General features: G+C 33.2%; 1 protein-coding gene across 1 annotated transcript; it reads right to left on the bottom strand.

The window, feature by feature from the left end:
- Positions 1-63: 63 nt before the first annotated feature.
- On the bottom strand, positions 64-21,759 carry LOC137924373 (glucose dehydrogenase [FAD, quinone]-like). The gene is made up of 11 exons (XM_068767768.1): positions 21,403-21,759; positions 11,646-11,888; positions 9,047-9,218; positions 8,079-8,266; positions 5,775-5,902; positions 4,983-5,160; positions 3,579-3,836; positions 2,257-2,408; positions 2,015-2,180; positions 1,415-1,604; positions 64-701 (listed from the first exon to the last, which is right to left on the bottom strand). Exons 1-11 carry the CDS (start codon positions 21,757-21,759, stop codon positions 577-579), a joined length of 2,157 nt encoding a protein of 718 aa, XP_068623869.1. The 3' UTR covers positions 64-576.
- Positions 21,760-21,772: the final 13 nt, after the last annotated feature.

The following is a 21,772-nucleotide window of genomic DNA, read 5'->3' as shown; positions in this document are numbered from 1 at the left end:
ATATTAAATACAATAAAATATGTATAATTATATTTACATGATGATAATCATAAAATATCGCAATTTTTGTCATCGCTACCTTTTATTCATCGTTAAAATTTAGGTCAAAGCAGCATTGATGCTTTAAGGAAAAATGTTTTGAGCGTGAGTCACCCAACGTTAACTGGAACTTTAATAGCATATGTAATTATTGACGTTTTATTTTAAATTTGCATTACTAAAAAATCTGTTGTTTTTGAGTCATTACATAGAGGAAGCACATTCGGGTATAGTAGCATATCTGACTCGGAATGTAGACATTAATTTTATTATACTATTATTATATCATTAGATTGATTTAAAATAAATTATTATGATCACTAAATCTAAGCTTACATAAAATAGCATTTTATTCATAAAAAAATGGACATTTTGTACTCGGTAGAAACAATAATTAATATAAATAGTAATAATACTAAAAAAAGTCGAAAAATATTTTATACCCGTATAACGAATGGGTGAAAAAATAATTTAAATATTTAAGGACTTGTTTGTATATATGCTGTATGATAATAGCATTGTAGGAATAGCGTAATGTTATAAATACGAAGACCAATGTTTTTTGATAAAATCTGCGCCTCTTTCTGCTACCATCATTATGGCACCTTGCGGATTGCCTGTTGGTTGTGTTGTCATCGAGGATGCGTCGATCACGCGCAAACCTGAAACACAACAAAATCGTATGTTATATGAAGCAAAAAGTTTATTAATCATTTCGCTCCAGCAGTGTGCTCCGTCAGAGTGACACTGCTGATTCGAACTGGATGGTTATCGATGTATGCTAAACGCTTAAAAAACACATCGCAATATTCATGGTCGTCAATAATGTCTATGAACGACGCTTGTACACAAACCGTGGCGCGGATGTCGTCTATAAGTGGCCCTCGTACACACGGATGTCATTTATAGGCTACATTCCTATCAAAGGGTTACTACGCACATGCTAGAGATTGTTTCATAGACCTGACATTCTGGTAGTTTACCGAAACCGTTTACAACTGTAACTACCATATTGCATCAGTATTAAAAGCAAGTCGATCCTTTTTATATATGCGACGATTAAGGGACTAAGGTTGATGGTTTACTCCAGAAAGTATCTGAAAATTCTCTTCATAAACCAAATCATAACCACCTCAGATAGTTTAGGTGGGTACAACATGTAAATACCATTTCTCCATAATAATATCATTTCTGTGCCTTTGTGACACCTCCTTTGACTTTTACCATAGCATCTTCACTAGGTAGATTAAATTCTACATAAAATTTAGACGAATCACGGTCAGATTACCAAGACACGTCTTCGAACACCTGTCCAAACGTATGACTGACATGCTTTCATTAAGAGCGTAATATATAAGTAATGATTTTAGCTAACCGTTGATATGGTAGACGGCTAACGCATGATCCACTACAAGGCCCATGGCGGCAGTACCCAGTTGATGGTTTTGCGGGTCGGTGGCAACTCGGGCTATGCACTCTAGCCAATCCTCGGACCATTCTTCTACTGGCGCGCATTGCGGTGCAAATGACGGGTTCAGCTTTATACCATATTTCTCTTGTAGTAGCTGTTAAATTAATAGAAATATGTTAAAAATAAGATTGATTTTGAAGTTTTGACACATAGTTAAAAATCATGCATTGTTATTTAGTAATAATAATCGACTTTCGAATAACAGTTGCTTGATCGGTCGGGCTAATGAGAACGACCGTACCTCGCCGCACTTGGCTGATCGCCAGTCCGTTTCGGCTCAGGTATCCAAATTAATGCAGCACAGCCTTTTGATATTTTGTGTTCGTGTATATAATAAAACTGTAATCACAATATACATGTTATTCTTTTACCTTTTTTGGTCTGTTTTATTTTAGACAGAATTTATAGAAAGACATTTCTAGTAGCGATATCAATACTTTATAGTATTTGGAATTTGTGATCGGAACACAAAATTATTTTTTGGTGATTAAGTTCTATACTTACTTTACTATTAAATATTCTTTGTACATATTTAGCGGCGTCTTTCACCATAACCATGTCGTCTGGATGAGTGAAGTATTCCGGGTAAAACAAAGGTCTCTCCCTGGGATCACTTGAGTTCCATACCATATAGCCTACACTACGTGGAAGTAAAGATACGGCATTTATTCTGAAAACAATAGTTTTGATTTAAACAAAGTGCTCCTCATTTTAAATGTCAAAAAGTGAAAAGAAATGATTCTTACGTGATATTAACGCCGTTTTGTGTACAATTACCTCCTGGCTCACCTATTTTCCCAGTTTGAGAACATTCAGCGTAGAAGCCGTTGAAAAAAATTTGCAAATCGGGTTGATTGAGGGTTTTGTTAGCTAGGCTTGAGTAAAGTAATCCAGATAACTAAAAATAATCACAAACAGATCAGATAGATATAAAAAAACAAGTTCAGTTTATTTTTTTCTTTAGTTAATTGAAATCATTTTAAACATGTTATTGGTATATTGGCTGGAAGTTCCGACTTTTGTACCGCTCGCCACTGTTTCGCCACCTTAATTTAGACTTATTATTTAGTCTGTGAAAAGACTTGTTGTAAAAAGGCAAAATAAAAATAGTAATTTTACCCTAAAGAAGTAAACTAATATAGTAGTTCACTACAGTATCCTCCTGCTTTAAATTATTTCATATTTAAAATGAGTTTCACAAAATTTACTGGCGATGCCCGTTTAGGTTAAGGATTTCCCTAGATTTCACCAACAACTTATTTCTGCATCGAACAGTAGAGGTCCCCTCTCGGGGGCTCTTACGCCAGGTTATTTCATGGAACGCCCACCTAACCAATCTTCTTAGATTGGGAAGTTCTTGCTTAGCGAAATTCCATTTCCGTAATACAGTAGAATATAGCGGCCCGAATCAATTCCCACATGATTACCTTCGAGGTTTGTACATATAAAAGAGGTTTACGATAAGCCACCATAGCCTTCGAACATGCGAAAACTGTAAATGCCAGTTTGGCAGTTATATAGCCCAAAGAAAAAACAACGATAATTTTTTGCCTCGGTTTACCCTACTGATTTGTATTTTCGACGGATCAAACTTCAGAGCGTTCAAGACGCTCAGCCCTAATCTTATGTATTACTACTGTTCCTATGTAAAGATGTTTCAAGATGCCAGACAAAGAATGAGTTTGATGATGGTAGTTGATTAGTAAGGTTTTAATTAATTTTATTATTTATTAAGATTATTAATAACTTAAATGTTTAACTTAAAGATTAACATTTTTTGGATGCCATAAAGGGTATCTTTGGGGGGATATATCATTATCATCACGCTTGGCAGGCGGGATGGCAATCACAGCGCAGCATTATGTTACGCAGAGGATTCTCTGGAACCCTGTAATTCCGAGAACAAAGATTGCTTGTTTCAGTCCTCTACCGCTGTGTTACCACTGCTCGATTCCTATTCAATCTTTATTCTTATCTCAATAATATTAATAGTGACCACATTTCTTTAATGACATTTCTGTTATTTATATTTTATAACACAATAAATTTATTAATGTGATTATAATACCTGTGTAATTCCTGTCGAGCTCATCGGTCCATCCCTGTTGAGCAAATATTCAGTCAAAACACTCCAATCCAGAACACGTTTGTGCTTATGTTTAGTTAACACGAAATCGATAGTAACTCCGAAATGATTTAATAGGCTCTGACCCACGGGCAAATCAACCACTACTGGTATGTCGAATTCTTCTAACATATGACGAGGACCAATACCGGAGTGGAAAAGAATATGGGGACTGTTGAGTGCACCCGCACTTAGTATAACCTGGAATATACATAGTATAATTTATTTCATGACATCCAAATGACGGAATATTAGACATGCTTTTTTAGATTTTCATGGTTGCATATATGTTAACTAGGTGTAGCCTTAAAATTAAATACTACTGTAGCTGTTACTCTAGAAGTTACATGCAGTCGCACAATAGCGCTATTTATAATATATATAGCGCTATTACTCGTATATCTATAAAAGCGATGAGAGTACAACAGTCTAGTTTGACATTCGACTTTAAGAACGCTTCCACAATGACCTTGTTTCAAGTAACGCGGCAATAAAATTCGGCTCAACATGGTGTAGTCACACTTGAAGCTATATATGTTATCGCCGAATACCTAACCCGCGAGTTTCGATCCACGACACACTTTAGGCGACATTATTAAGCGAAGCGAATTGTCTTATCGACCAACAACGTACTTCAAGTAACGCCTAAAGAGCATCATATTGACAAACGTTGCCACGACGAGCCATCAATACGGTGTGCGATTATGGGAATCCTTTTTGATATTAATCCCACATATGAATAAATAGCCATGTAATTCTGTCAATATAAGCACTCCGGAAAAGCTATTTATCTCGAACAGCCATTGTTGACTCTACCTTCTTTTATTTCTGGATCTCTCTATAACAAAACTGTCATTCGATACGTCGTGCGACTGTCGGAACCCTACAACATTATTCCTGTGGGCACATAAATAGCCATGTTATTCTGTTAATACAAGCATTCTGGACAAGTATTCCGCGTGGATCAGCATTGCGGGTTTTTATTTAAACCTGATAATCATCAACTACCATACAGCAGGAAGTTTTTATTTATTCATTTTGTCATTTTAGTCAGTTTATTAATTATTATAGCGTAACGTATTTTATTTACTTTTTATTTAAGACTTATTCAGTGGCCGCGTATTTATTGACTGGAATCTGATTAATAGTGTCGCTATTTCCTTCATATTATTTTTCCTTCATTTGTTTTTAGTTAGCACACGTAATGTATTCTTTAACAACAACCCGTTCTATTGGAGATCTATAAAGAAGAACTTCATCTAGCTGTTGGACTTCCAGCGAAGATGATGGTGAAACAACAATCTCTTTAAATTTGAAACTGACCATCTGTATAACGAAAAGACTTACTTCCTTCGATGCAAAAACAGTTTTAATTTGTCCAGCTGCGTCGAAGTATTGCACACCGTATGCTCCATGTTCGTCTATTAATACTTTGAAAACATGTGAGTTTAGTTTAATATGAAGATTTGGTCGCACTGAGCGCGGCTTCAAGAATGCTCTTGCAGTTGTGTACCTTTGGCCATTTCTGAAATGAATAAATATTCTAATAAAACCTAAATTTCAAGGTATTATGGAAGGTGTTAATGCGTTTCTTATGTTTACGTCTTGATATATAAATAAACAAGTCAAGTTAACCGAGTCTAGACAGAAAAAGGACAGTCTTGGCGGCTAAAAATTATTTGCAATGTAGGGGATAATTGATTATAGGTGTAAAAGCTTTAAAGATGTGAACGTATAGTTCATATGTTTTCAATTAATTTATGGTACATAAGTATATTCAAAAATCAATGGTTTCAGAAATAATTAAAGTATAATGATTATGTTAAGTGAGCAAAAAGCATTTTCAAAATCTGGATTACTTCATATTAAAATTGTATATTTTCACTATCTGCAGACTTTGTAATGCCAGAAGTTTTTAGCTTGTCACATTCCAACAGAAAAATAAATTAGTGAAACATATTACAGAGAGATCACTTTATACAGGTTGATTGGAAATAAATATAAAAACTTTAAATCTTTTTGCTGAAAAATGAGCTATACGTCCATCCCTTTAAAACCTTTAGTTGAATTACCAATCAACCTGTGTAGTGCGAATGATGCTGTGAAAATTTCACAAACCGAGTGCATAAAAGTACTTACTCAGAAAACGTTTGTGCGATAGCGAATCCTTCAGGAGTGTTAGGGTTCACCATGTCGTCTATAATCGGTAGTCCAACTTCTTCTATTGCCCGCATGAGCTCATACAAAAACGGAGGTTGATGTTTAAACTGTAATTTAAAAAAAAATGTAATAGACATAACCAAAGCTGATAGCAAGTGGAAGTAGCAGTGGATGGACACATAATGCGCAGAATAAATGTCCTCTGGGAGTCCCCAGGTTCTTAAGTGGAGACCGTGGATTGGCAAGCGCGTCGTATGAGCTGGACAGACAACCTTTATAAGGCTGTCCGAAGACGCTAAGTGCATGCCGCGTCCAACTGTATTTTTTGGAAATAAGCAGGCGTAAAAATATATAAATAAAGTACGAGTAAATACGAATTAATAATATATATACGAATAAATAATAAAATGATTCTTGATTTTATAGTAATTTTACAAGCTTTTAATTTTTTTAATAAACAAGCAGGCGTTTGCACGCGCCTATGTTTATTCGATTATTTTAACATTACATGTATTAAGCTTACACCGGCTTGAAACGCTGATCTGATGAGAAGAGCCGGCTAGAATCTTAACAGTTGCTCTTTTAAATGAAATTTAACTTTTTTTTTTCCATATATACGTTCTTAGTTTCAACTATGTACCCGAGTCCACTAACCAAGTTCCACACACTTTGATCAACTAAAAACTCTTGAATGCTCTTAGATTGATTTAATACATACTTTTAATTTTAAATTTAAAACTAAGAAACTGAAGATCTAAAATATCTTGTTATATTTCGTTATATATGGGCACACCGATATCAAAGAAAGTATTGTTAACTTTTGAAGACGAAATTTAGGCGTAAGGAGGCCATATTTATTTTGTATTTATGATGTGTATGTCACAGCTATTCATATAAGATTTTATATTATATTATGGCGCAGAATTAATATGGTATTAAAAATTCATTGCGAAGCTATCGTTAGAACAGTAATATCTTTAAAAACGCCTCTCAGTGGATCTCTAGCTTATAAGTTATAAATAGCTCTTTTGTGTAAAATAAATATAGAATTAATAGCGGTGGCAATGCGCCATAATAAACTACCGTAAGAGAGAACGAGATGTATTACCGTTCGTTTTCTTATTTTTTTAATTGTAACGGCCGAGCTTAGTGTATCTACGTTTACCTGCTAAAATATTTATTATAAAAATTAGATGTAATTTTATTTTCGATGATGTTCATGTAAAGAAAAATCTAATATGGTTTCAAAAATGTATACATTCTTGACTGTTTTATTTTTGCTAATTTTAAATATATTGGATCTGACTAAGTTCGTTTTTTTGCTATAAAATATCTCAAAGACTGTTTTGTAGACTGATTTGAGAGAAAATGATCACGATTTTGTATAAGGAACTCCTTCCTCTCCTAACTTCTGTCCTTCCTCCTCTAACCTCATCAATATGTAAGTACGAGGGCTTCCCCGGGAATATCGAATCAAGTCTTTATATTACATATTGATGTATCACAAAAATGTTAGATCGATTGGGGGGATACCCCATAGACTTTTTGAGTGCAGGTCCAATTCAAGCTTTAGCAGGCCGAACCAATCCTTAACCAGTCGGCTGTTAGCTATCTATCTGCGTATATATTAGTTTTCCCGTAATGAATGCATAATCTTGAAATGTCTACAAAAACGCAACAAATATCATTAACTTTCGTCCAGGCTGGGCATGAAAGAACAGTAGGGTTAATAAAAACATATTTTTTTATGAATCATCGTATTTTAGACACCGATTGGATATTTTTGGAGCTCTTCATAGCCGAACTATGAGACTCTCCAAGATTAATCCCCATTTTATTACCAGACATCCTGTATAAGAGATCTTCACCTTTGTACTCTTACGTGACTCATCACGATATCTCTGAAACTATAAGGCTGAGAGACTTGAAATATGGTAGAAATATTTATTGCGCTAAAAAAACGTCAGCTAAGGACAACTACAAAATTCTACTAACAAAAATGATTGTGAGTGTTCATTAAATTTCTATCTGGAATAGCGTAAATACGATATATTTTGAAAAAATGCAATTTTATTCCTATAGAGGTCAAGTAAAGTTTTTTAAAAAAATTACCGAATTAAAAATTACCAATAATGAATTTTATGAAACGACATCCATAAAAGGCTGTGCGGGGCATACGAAATGGGTGGGGGATAGATAGTAGGATTAATCAGTGTTAGTTTGTTTAGAGAGCTGTCAACAATGATATTAAATATGTTAAAGTTTAGTGTAAAAAATACTAACCCGTTGAACTGGCAAGGGTCCACTATTAGAATGATATTCAGAGCTATATGTAGACCCAATTTCTCTGTTTCCTTCTGTCATGAAGAAGTAGGGCAAATTTTTTTCCCATGACCATTCCTCACCCCATGACGCATAGTCGGCAGCGTGACCTCGGTGGTACATCATTCCATTAAGCACACTTGTACCGCCTGTAAAGCATAAATTTAACTTTGTAATATTTAAATATTATATTTAAATCTCATATTAATTTCATATTTACAGTCAGTTATATCTATATTCTCGACGTTAAAGGCCATGAATACGTCCTGGAAAGGCACAAGCCAAAAGATATCTATGGTAGGATATAGCATAATCACCTCGCTTGGCCACCAGGCGGGTTGTGGCGGGTAGCGATCCCAGTGTGGTACGCCGCTGACTATCCTCTGGAATTTTGTTTGTGAGCAGCGGCAATCCCAAATCATTAATGCACAAAGTGTTTTCACAGAGAAAATTACTTCTATATAATCTTATTTTTTTTCTTGTAATGGAAATTCAATAGGTCACGGGCATGTTGAGTGCTCCCGTTGATATATGAACGTAAAGACGTGTAAATATTAACGTTATTCAACTTTTAAGGTTTTTATAGTTTTTTTTTTCTGTTCTGTTCTGTGCGAAAACCTGGATAAATAATAGAGGACAAAATATTTTGATCCCATTGAGTTTAATTTGATGCTGGAGAAGAATAATGTAAATATCAAGAATTATGTGTCGCAAAATACAATGTCGCACGACAATCGTTCACTCTTGGATTTTGATGTTCTTTGCCACTTATGCGAAAAGAAAGACACTTTATGATTAGACACTTTAGATTAGACTTTATTCTAGGTTAGTGTGGCTCAAGATTTATGGTATGCTACGTTTCACGATGGACGGATCGAGTGAAAGCCCACACGGTATATCGCGCTTCTGTATTTTTAAGTATTACTTACCAAGTACTTTTCCCCTTGGCCATAAACATCCTTTCTCGCCTTGATCGAGGCAATAGTCTCCAGGAGCCGTGCGGAACGACCAGTCTATGTCCTCATTTGACCAGAAATTTCGATAAAACGACGGCGGCCTTGCACCGATTGGCTCATCACCTCCTGCCTCTAACAATAATACCTGCGTTGATTATAAAAGAAGTTTTAACAATTATTAACAGGATATGTATTATCTTCGATTAAATCTATTATAAGCGAAATGAGAAGTGGTTCCGGATTGGACTTATTAAATTAAGTCCAATTTGGTTAAATTAAGCTAAGAGACGGAACTTCTCGGCATTCCAAGGATTACCCCAGCGAGTGCAGCCTGCGCCGTGTACGAAAAAAGCTTACAAATTAAATTATGGATAAATCATTAGAGTGTACAAAATAGTAAGTTTGTTTTTATAAGTAATCCTTTATTTACTATTTCTGTATAGTACATCAACACCAGAAATTAAAAGATTTATACAATCTTTATTATTCACAATCAAACGTGTGGTATTATGGTACACAGAAGACGCTGCTGCGCATCTTTTGGATATTTAACTGTGAACAGTGGCAATCAGTGGCGTACCTAGAACTTTTGCCGCCCGGGGCGATCTCCACTTTGCCGCCCTTTCTATTATAAGTCAATCAAATAGTGGTTTTTATAAATTAATAAATAAATAACTTGTGTTAATTACACATAAGTAAATTATTAAGTTATTTAATCAATATTAATTAATACACAGAGTAATTTTTTTTTGACATATTTGTATGCACTCGTAAATATATTTATATAATATCTACTCTTCTAGCTTTCATTCTAGAAAAATTGTGTATAATGCTCTCAAAATTTATATTATTTGTAATTTCTTATTCTATTGACAATATTGCAAGATTTTGTAGTCTTAATTGACTCATTGTAGAACGAAGATAATTTTTTATCAACTTCAATTTTGAGAAGCTTCTTTCGCAACTAGCGACACTGATTGAAATTGTTAAAAAAATTCTTAACAAAATTACAATGTTGGGAACAGAATTTTTCAACTTATACTGCTGAATAAATTTTAGCAGATCAAGAGGGCCCTTCTCCCCGTTTTTCTAATGTTTTTTGCCTCTTTTTTTAGTGTAGGTGCAGCCATAAGGATTCCTTTTCTTTTAATATGGAACTGTTCTTTATCAATGTCAATCAAGTCATTTATTTGACAATCAAATTCTTCATTTAGTAGGTTACACGGTATTATACACGAATATTTTCTTACAAGGCCATGCAACTGATCGAAGCATTCTTTTATTCCTTTATAATTCTGTCCATAGATGAAAACATTTTTCTTCGTACTTCTTCTTCTAAGGATAGCCCCCACGTCTCCACGTCGAATTTTCCCCACTCATATTTTTTCTCCTTCTAACTCGACGCTTAGTCGATATCTCTAACTCTTCACAAATTATTTTGGCTGCTATAACAGCGTTTTGTACTAGCGTATCTCTTTGTTCCATGAAATGTTTGCAAAGAATTTAGTTTTATGTGGCATTGGTGGACATTTAACCCTTTTACTTGCAGGTATTTTTGAGCGTCCTTAATTTCCAAAAGGACGGGTTCCCATAAATGAAGGTAACATAGAAAAGAAAAAGATTACATAGAATTGAGTAATATTACAGCATCTGATCTCGTTTTACAATTTTCTTCTTCTAATAATCTACTTCTAATAATAATTTATTATTCAAGAAAGAAAAAATATAAAATGAATAAGTTGCTTTTTACAACTATAAGTTGTAAAAAATGCCGCCCCTAGGTAAGTGCCGCCCGGTGCGGACCGCACCCACCGCCCCCCCCTAGGTACGCCACTGGTGGCAATCCAATATTAATGCACATAGTGTTCGAACGTGAACGTGAATCGAACTCGCGATCTACAATCGCACGTCTTAGTCCTCTACCGCTGAGCTACCACTGCTTAGTTTAAACTAATTAAATGTCTGGGAATTTCTAATTTAAGATTCTCTGACAATTGAAAACTTCGAATTTGAATGGTATCGTTATTAATAATAAGACATTTTTTACATTGAACTGCGAATAACTCTTTTAAAATACGAAATCGTTTGGGAAGCTAATCTACTTATAAATATTATATGCATAGGAGATTTCCACCATGTATTGACTTATCTCGATATCTTTGTATGGCTTAGAGAGATTTGCGATTTGGAAGAAATGTTCCTCTAGTCAAGTAGAGGTCAGCTAAGAATTAAAAATTCCTATCACTAAAAGTAATAAGAAGGCTTTCATTAAGTTCGCGAAGCGGGCGAAGGACAGCTAGTAACACATAAATAATTTCTTTTTGGATAGTTAACTGTTCGCTGTAATGTATGGTAAACATTATCCAAAATTCAATGGTTACAGAAATATTAATAAATAAGCGTTTTCAAAATTGGAATTTCTACATAATTAATATTGCTTAATTTGTACTGCCCGGAGTTATTAGTCTGTCGTTAATAGAATAAGTAAAAATTTAAGAGTGATTACTTAATGCATGGCCATTGGAAAGCTTTTACATCTAAAACAAACCACATTGTGAATGCAATGGTTTACCTTAAAGTGTTCGATTTCGCTTAATCTTCCTGCTACTATGGACCCCGCGGAACCAGCCCCAACAACGATGAAATCGTATGTTTCGTCTGTTTCTTCAACTGGATCGACTCTGCTACATGGTGTTGCGATATCACAGCGTCCTCGTAAATAAGCCTCCAGCATTATCATGAAGAGGACTGCACCATTACATACCGTAGATTTTGAGAGCGATATTCCGGTTTCGATAAGTGGACAGGCACATGACTGGTGAAAAACATTGTTATCTTTTTATTTAACATTAAATTTACAATAATTACTTACTATTTTTAGATAGACGCGTGAAAACAACTTGGTTTCATATGAAACCAGTGCTATTTATATTAGTGTAGTATTATTGTTGTAGTAGTATTTATAGTTGTGCTATTAGAGTTGGCAGTGAATAAAAAATTAAATAATTTGAATTAAATGAAGATGAAATTAAATGGTAAGTGGCAAAGAAAGCTAGTAGTAACTATTACAATAAGTGAAAGAAGATAAATCTCTGTATAGAGTGAATACCGGGAGTCTAGCTTAGTATTATATTTAGCTATGTAATGTTTACGTAGAAATCTTCTCTAATATAGAAAACAGGCCTTATTTTTTATGCGGGTCTAGCATGAATATTGGATGTCACGTATCTTTTGTATTTTTGCTATTTAGAGCGATAAATTTCTATTTTACTATTTATAAACAGCGTATATTATGTATATTATGTCACTCAATGTACACGCCTGCTGCTCAATTGGAACTTACAATCCCAAACCTACCTCATCATAAATAATAATAATAAAATTAATTAATAATTATGATTTTACTTTATTTGATACTCCTGTGGAGTGTTCGTAATATGGAATATGTGTCAATATTATTTATCAATTAATTTTGTAACTGAAAAATCGTCGTTTTAGCCTATAGAGGTCCACTGCAAGACATAGGCCTCACCCAAAAATATCTATGGGGGAATATGTCGCCACTCTTTGCAGGCGGGTTGGCGATCATGGTGTGGTATTATGGAACGCAGAGGACTCTGCTGCCAATCCTCTGGAAAATTGTTTTTGAGTAGTGGCAATCTTGTATATTTAATGCACACATTTTGAATAATAAAAGATTGTATCCCAGGAATCGAATTCGCGACCGCAAGTTCACAAGTCAAAAAGTCTTAAATATAATAAAAAAAGCGGAAATAAAGAAATCGTGGCTCATAATTATACAATAACGATAATCCAGCTCTTATATACATATCAGGAACAGTTACATTTAAATTACTAATTTCTGTGTAGACATTTTCTTTTGGTTATTTCAAACAGCCTGATATAAATCAAAACGTAATTTGAAGCACATTCGAGGAGTACAATTACTAGACTAATTGTTTAATAGACTTTTAGGTACACCAAAGGGAATTTGACTTTAAAAGTGATATAGCGTGTATGGAGATAAAAAAAAGATATTTACCTCTGCCGCTAAAATCATCTTGAATGTATTCAATCGGTTTTTCTTGTCGATCCGTTTATTCTGTAAATGTAATATTATAAAGATTAATATTAACAATTTTTTTTCTGAAGTATTATTCTTGCAATCAAATATTTATTATTTTATTTCACGCATAGATTATTTTTAGTTATTTTCTATATCGTCAATCAACCGTAGCACTGAAAATTAAATGCATCAATGGCAACCGACATGCCTTAGCTTCTACTTATATATTTAGGTATTCCGAATAAATACGTACCTAACCTATATACGAGGACATGGTACGTTTCATACTTTACTTGAAGTAACGTTTATTTTAATTTTCTAGTTAAGTAGTAGACTAACATGTCTAGCAATTATTTGTCAAATGAAATTATTTTTATAATACGAGTAAATTAAGTTTAACAAATAAATACGCTGTGATTCTATAATATTTATTGATAAAAATCTAAAGAAAAATATCCAGTTATAACGTCCTTTAAAATGTTTGTTATATTAATAAAATATCACATTGTTATGCTACAGTGCGTATTTAATATAAAAAGTCACTATTTTATTTACAGTTTTGAGTTATTAAAACCGGTATTTCGCACTGGCTTCCCAGCATGTATTTTTATATAGCACGTAATTTATTTCAATAGGAATGCCAGGAACATATAACCGTTTGGAAACTAATAATAAAAATTATATTTTAAAAAAGCCAATATGTAAATATGAAATTTGGTAGATTAATGAATTAATTTTGATAAGTTATTTCTCACCAGTAAAATCGTTTGATATATAATTATTGTCAAACTTAAGTGAATGAATGGTGTCCAATATAGCATTTTTCCACGTGGAAAAAATTTTCTTCATCATTTGTGCAGAAGGACGTTCACTGGCTTAGACGTAACCTATTCTCTTAGTTTCCACAAAAATACTAGTTGGAAAGGGTCCGCATCCTGTGTTATACGCCAAAAATTAAAAAATTATAATCGTCTTTCCATCTTGTGGGTGGATGTCCTATGCCGTACATGCCCGTTCATGATCTCTACTCCAGAATTAATGCCCAAGCGCCTATCCGTTCTGCGCATTTTGTGGCCTGCATACAGCCATTAGCCACTTGCCAATCCGTTTGACTATGTTAGTTATTTTCATTTTCATCGGGTTTCCTCATTCTCTATACAATCTCATAAAGAAGTCTAAGAATGCCCCTCCATCAATGGTTAATGATCAATGAGAGACCGTAAATATTTTTATATATTAGGTGGAGAGGAAAGTAATATCGCTTTTTAAGTTAAATTCACACGACCAAGTTTTTTACAAGTTTTTATTTGTAATCATCAATATATTCACCATTGTTATCAACAACCTGTTGCCATCTAGTGTACGAATTTTCAATGCTGGAGCGGTAAAAATCAATTGATTTTATTGTAAAATATGTCGACAGAAACGACATTACTCTCCGATCCCCTTATATATAAATAAATCTTGGTTATAACTTAATCTTCTCTATAAAAAAATAATTAAAAAGAATAAGTTACAACCAACCTTTTCAATTATTTACGTCAGTGATAATGTAAATTACATAACGTAGGATTAAACGGCTGTTTATTTTTACGTAAACAGACTACACCCGTATCAGTTTAAAAAGCAATGTAGATAATTTTATTTTAGCAGTAATCATTGTTGAACATCATTACGTATAATAAGAAAATACGATGAGTCAGACATCCTGTTCCGTGTATGAACTGACAGTCAGCTATAATTATTTAAATGTAATTTCGATTAGACATCGGTTATCCGGATGATTTCAATCGTTTGTTTTTATTGTACCTAAAAATTATTTCCAAATATGAGCCATATTGTAAAAATTACGCGTAATTATTTTAAAAGGGTTTCTTGAGCATAATACGCATTCATTTCAAAAATAAAACAATAAACATTATTATATACTTACATTTTGTAATCTAATTATTTATGTATTGATCTATTAGGAAAAATATTTTAAAATATTCATTTCAGCTGCACGACTTCCACGGTTAGATACAGGCGTAGACCGGTTGGAAACGGTGGGCATTCACCGTTTCCCGATGACTTAAGATTTGCGTAGGATGTTTGCGTATATTACGCTACACTTGTTGGTCAGAGGCCTTCATTTCCCTCCCCATATTTTTATAAAATGTTGATCGCTTTTAAGCACGATATTATAAATAATATTGTAATGTTATCGGAATATTTAAAGGCTTCTACTGTTGAAATATACATGGACTTTATACAGACTTTTTAATCTATCATGCATAAAAAAATAAGAATAACTGTAATACTGCAAGTGACGGCAGACTGTTGTTGCATATAAAGGTATTGCATTTAAACTTAAAAGTTAGCCATTTACGAAGAAACACAGTAATGTAACATTTCAGATTTCAGAATTAGTCACCGATAAGAATTGATCCGTGTCCGAGATTGCAAATCCTGGCACGATTGCCGTCGAATGTCCGAGATTGATTCTTGGATTATTGCATTACAGGTGAATAATGAGGATCTCATTTTAAGAAATAATTCGAATATTTACCGCATAATGCAAATGTATTATAAATAAATATATAATGTTTTCATATCAGCACTGTATTATGAATGTTACGTAAAACATAATTTTGATCTTTGAAATCAAACTTCAAACGGGGAATAAGTGTATATAAATACAATTAACTATATAAATTTCTTGTTATTGTAATTATTATATGCCGGTTTATCAAAATAAAATTTGATGTTAAAGCTATAAAACATGTAATTAATGTTTATGGTTTTTAAACCTTTTCATTTTCCTTTTCATCATAACTTGTGATGAAATAGTTTACATTTATTTAAGCTATATTGCAAGTTAGTTTACGTTAAAATAAGTTTTATATTAGTGTTTCAATCGATATACTTTTCGTAGGGACGTAATAATCGCGGATTCAATAACGCATATATTATTTTAAATGTAATACAATTTTCACTAAGAGATAAATAAAAGGGACTCTCTCTCTGTATACAAAACATATGTATACACATATATTGTACATATACATTATACTGATATAATAAAAGTTTAAATCACAAAACGATATGTACATCTTGTATAACAATTCCTACTTCTCTTTGCGTCATTCGCCTCAATTCTGAGAGTCGTAACCACCTATTAGAGGATGGTTTTCTTGGGAAAATAAATATTATTTATGATAAGAGCTAACTCAGAATATGTACAATATTATATCAAAAAAAATAAGAATTTAAAAGTTATTATGTTGATCAATATAAAAATTGATTGTCGCCAACAGCGTCATTATAAAAAAAAACTTCTTATTAACAAGTAAGAAGTTTTTTTTACATAATCTATTATATTTTGGGTTTAGTTATAACTTTACAAAGATGTATTAATTTAAGTCAAGAGTTAGTAACTGAAGTTCCGAGTTAACCTCCAGTCCTTTGTTATCGTGAAGAAATTAAGGCTAAGTGCCTTTTGCTATACCACTTTACATTAGGTGAAAGTAAATGCCATAGAACAAACGGCGCCAATCCGCGATAAAATGCAATTTATTAATACAGATTAAAAATGTGTTTTTTTTGTCTTCTCTTTTCGATCTTCTTTTATTTTACTGTTCTCATAAAAAATAGCCATTATCTAATAAAAATAATATTATCTACGCAGTAATGTTCATTAAAACAAATATGCCGTAAATGTGTAATCTGTTAATATATAAAGATATAATTATATGACAGCACTAAATTCGATTGACAAACGAAAGTATCCACCATAGTCCTGCGAATTGGCAATTTTAAGTAACCGTGGGCCAGCCCCAGAGCACAGTAAAGATTCTGTAGACGAGATGTCCATAAGGTATGGAATATGTAAGATGTAGAGCGCTTTCAACTGTTCTTATTGGAGATTTACGAGGAATATGTTCAGCGTTAGAGCGTCCTACGACTGAAATTATGATGTGTGTGACCTTAATTCAGCAGTACCTGTTTGAAATAGTTTAGTACATCTAAAACTGCCATTATTATTATGGCATTAAATAACGAATTTAAAGTGCCGAGAGCTACGCGTGCAAAACTAGTGTTGAATAATATTATACGTAATATAATTTACATTTATATTTATTTGAATAGTTGATGCAATAGAGTTGTTTTTCTATTCGCCGATATCCTAAACGATTATCTAAGTTAAGCAACCATTTTATTAGTGGATGTTCTCGAAAGTTGCGATATTTAGGAAGATAGTTAAATTTACGCAGCGCACAAGCAAACCCCTGTTAGATCGAAGGCCAGGTCCATAAATATTAGCAATTCATTTTGTAAATTATTTATATAATAAATAATTATTGTTATTTATATTCTATTAGATTTATTTAGAATGTCACGGATGATTTAGGTTTTATATGTCTGAGTAACATGATATTTATAACCATGTTAAGTTCATTGGAAGATGCTGGGATTTCTGCTGAATCCAACCGGTTGCATTGTAAATGAATTATTAAGATTCAGTAATTATTGAGATTCTGTGGCTTAAATAATAAAGATAATAAAAATAATTTTAAGTTGACTATTCTAATAATGAAAATTATGATGATCAAATATGGGACAGTCCTAATGTCGTGTAGTGTATGTAATATTTAGATTTATTTATTTACTTTTTATAGTACTTCAATAGGACATGAAAAAGGAATCAAATTTAATGGCAAAAAAATTAAGTACAAAGAGCGGTCTTACAGCAAAACGTGATATCTTCCAGACAATCATTGTACATAAAATGACATGTAAACATTGATAAGTAAATCAAGTATCCATTTAATATTACAAACATTACGATTTTTTAAGATATTCATGATTATTAATTTTTAAACGCACAGGGCATTGACTGCGAACTGACGGAATGGAGCGGCCGAGAATCTTGCGGTCTAGCCGCGCACATCCATAAGGCGCGGTGCAGCAGTTTTGGTAGCATACAGTTTGTGTAGCGTACACACGTACTTCAGTAATATGGTACTATTTTATCTATTAATAATTTACTAATAATGTTCGTGAATCAAATGTTTCCTTTAACCCTTCGATTACTAACAAGTAAGCTATAACACTCATAGCGATTGGCGAATGTGATGTACACTTAGACACTCTTGAATCGGAATGCTAAACGCGTATAAAATGGCGGCCCATTATTATTTCAGTTGTTGGACGTTCTCTACTGTACATAGCTCCTTTAGAGCTGTGCAGCTTATTCGGGTGTTATATATAATGTCCTCGAACATAATACTCGTAAAAATTTTGAGTAAGTCCGGTGAAATTTTAAATGCCTAATGAAAAACAGCGGCCATTGACGAAAAATATAATTAAATGCAGTATATATATACGTTATTAAAGAAAAAAGGATTATTGATTGGATTAAAAAATTAAGCCGATAAAAAATGTTCTAGTTCACTCAATTGTTAAACTTTCCTCTGACGAAAATAATTTAATTTGACAGTAAATTTCAGGCAAGTACTAGTAGACTCTTCAACAATGGTATTTCGTGAAATTTAATTATTCAAATCCGACAGCAAAGTAAAGATAATGAAGTAATGTCAATAAAAGTAATCCCGCAGGTAAAAGCCCGTGTTAATTATTGTTTACCTGGAGATATTTTAGTTCAACAATAACAACACATTTATTTTTTATAACAGTACTTTAAATTAACACACAAGCAGAAATCCTATTATAATTTGAAGGATTATTAAATGACAATAATTAAAGACACGAGATAAGAGAAGAGAGTGGGTTCTTTCTTTTCAAGCCGCGTTTGAAACTTTTATAACTTTAAATAGGCGCTAAATCTGATTCTAGTTTCTGTCAAATTGGGCTGTTCTCGCATTCTACCCCTGACGTACACGAGTGGTCATTGTTAATAATCCTAAGTAAACATTACTGTAAACAGGTGAATATACATGTACCTGCTTTAGTTGGCACAAATTGTAATAAAGAAATAAAAATTTCTTTTGAGACATAAGCGATATGATATGTAATTATCATTCTTTATGTAAGAGTTTATATAAAATAATGTTATTTGAATTAATTTTAGACAGTTATGTGAAGACAAACGCTATACAAATATTTTCGTCTTTAAGGATACGGCGAGTTTCTTCTTATTACGCATTTTACAGTGTGTTTTATATTGACTCATATGATACACTTTGTGAATAAAGTAACGCAAGTTAATGCTGTGAGATCATATGAATTCAGGCATAGATTAATGCTTTAGGCGTGACGGTTGTGTGTAGTGTTCATTAGTTTTTTTATTTCGTTTTGTATGTAAAGAAACAGAGATAAATAAGCTTCGTAGTATTTACGTCGAAAAATATACGCTTCCGTCCCACTCGACTTCTTTGTAATGCTTTACAAAAGCTTGACTTAGGTATAGCTTCGTAATTATAAACATTATATAAATAAAGTAATAAGGAGATCCGCAAACGAACGCAGGTACCAACATAGCAGTGGCAAAATGATGTGGCACTGGGCAGAACATATAGACGCTGGAAACTTAGGGTTCTAGAGTGTATCACACATCACGGACAGGAAAGAAACTGAATGAAGGCCCCTTTTAATCGGACTAACGGGAAATCTACGGAGGAGGACTTGTCTTATAGGCAGCAGAGAGCGTCCTAAAGCTTATATGGTGATAATGAAAACTCAAACACTTTTGTATATAAGCCATACTTCATTTTAAACTTAATTACTGCTGTTGTTCTTTTCCTTTCACTAAAAAGTAAGTGTAATGTTTCTGATAAAAATCTAACTGTTCCAAATTATATAGATGTATATTTTAATATATTTATGTACTTAAGACTAATTTTAGTTGATGTATGAACCCATAAACGCCCGTCTTCTAGTGGGCGTCTATGGGTATATAACTCCTTCAAAGATGAAAGGATATACCACAATCGTGATACTTGGCACGCGAATTGCCGATCAAAGTGTGGTATTATGGAACGTACAGAAAACTGCTGTCTATACTCTGGAAACTTGTTTGTGAGTAGTGATAATCCTATATAATTAATGCATAAAATGTCAATTACACATAAGATTGTATCTAGGCAATCGGAACCGCTACGGTAACAAGTCTCAGTCCTCGTGTCAAACAAGTCGACGTGATCAAACATTTCAATTCTAGGATTACTGCTTACTTCATTGGAATAATCTTTGATCACCGTCTTTTATCGTTACAAAAGATACTTTTGTATGAAAACTACTATATCTTTTCTCTAATTATATATATTTTATATTTCTTAAAGATTTATATAATCGTTCCGGCGACGAAGTAATTGGTTTATTTGACATTTATTTTTTGTACTTAAAATTTAAAATTTTACATTTCTTTTATTTTAATTTTATTTACTTAGGCAGCATAAATTTAGGAACTTCATAATATAAATGATACAGAATAGGCCTAGTTTAGACTTTAGAGCTAATATTATAAAATAGTATATAATTCTAGTATTTTTATAACATTATAAGAGCTACAGGACTCTCTCGCTGTGATATTGTAACAACATAATATTAAACAAGCCAAAAGTTCGCAGTTTTAGTTGTCAAACTTAACGTAATGTTTGTTTATCTGTCTACATGTTTTAGTTCTGCGGCCACTTTGTAATATTAATTAATATTATTGAAAAATTTTTAAACTATATAATTTCACTCTGTTACATTTGAAAAATTATAATTAATATGCTTCTAATAATTTAGGTAGGAGTTTAAAAGAAAGTGAACTGAGGTTTGATAAAATTTACAAATTTGTATGTCGGTAAGAAAGTAAAATAAGAAAATGTATAAAAAAGAAGAAACGCTTGCTAATTTCTATTGAGAATTCTAATGCCACTTTATTGAATTTTAGCGGTCAGTTGATTTACAGACCACCGCTTCTTGTAGCCTTTCGAAAGAAGGAATTGTGTAACAATCTATTAATTTTTGGGTCACGGATGTATTTTGATTGCGAACTGTATTCGTACAATTCGGATTAACCGCAACACTATTTTCCGCAACAATTCTTAGCTAGTTGTGCTACTTGCTAAATTGTAGTCTTTCTGCTCAATTGTTTAGTGACGAGGTCTTTGTTTTTAGTGAAGTTACACTTCTCGCATATATATTTATGCGCAGTGAAGAACATCCATCTACAAGGACAGATGACCTTGTAAGCTTATTTTTTTTGCACTTCAATAATTAATCCTAATGTTCATGTCAGCTTCATTGGCAAACTCACATTCGTTCAACAAGTTACGGAGAGGATTTGGATTGGAGACCATGGACCTGCCAGCGCAGCGACGGTCGTCCACCCACAAGGTAGACAGACGACTTCCTTAAAGTCGTCGGAAAATTGTGGATTTAGTCTGCTTACAACCGGTCCTCTTAGACCGATTTCTAAGAAGACAGATCCAACTATGTCCAGCTGCGTGGAGGGCCGTGGCCTACTTCTGTATGACAGCCATGGTCCAGATTGAGGCGGCCGAACGCGATCGGCAGAGGACAAATCTCGATCGGAGACGACGCCGTCAGCGCAGGGATCCGCTTTTCGAAAGTTCTTCTCTAGAAACGGGGCCTTTGAGGCGGACGATAGATCGATATGGTCTCGAAACATCGTGATAGCACCA

Source organism: Battus philenor, unplaced genomic scaffold (genome assembly GCF_028537555.1).
Source record: "Battus philenor isolate CCGP_79_NKW_IND1 unplaced genomic scaffold, ilBatPhil1.0.hap1 SCAF_23, whole genome shotgun sequence".
Lineage (NCBI taxonomy): Eukaryota > Metazoa > Arthropoda > Insecta > Lepidoptera > Papilionidae > Battus > Battus philenor.
The sequence above is the reverse complement of the archived record's forward strand: the minus strand, read 5'-3'. Positions and strand labels throughout refer to the sequence as shown.

Excerpts from the sequence above, each read along its gene's own strand:
- LOC137924373 (XM_068767768.1), bottom strand. The coding sequence starts at position 21,759 with ATGTTTCGAGACCATATCGATCTATCGTCCGCCTCAAAGGCCCCGTTT. Across the intron at positions 9,219-11,645 it reads GCGAAATCGAACACTTTAAG|GTATTATTGTTAGAGGCAGG; the intron begins GTAAACCATTGC and ends TAATCAACGCAG. Across the intron at positions 5,161-5,774 it reads ATCGCACAAACGTTTTCTGA|AAATGGCCAAAGGTACACAA; the intron begins GTAAGTACTTTT and ends TATTCATTTCAG.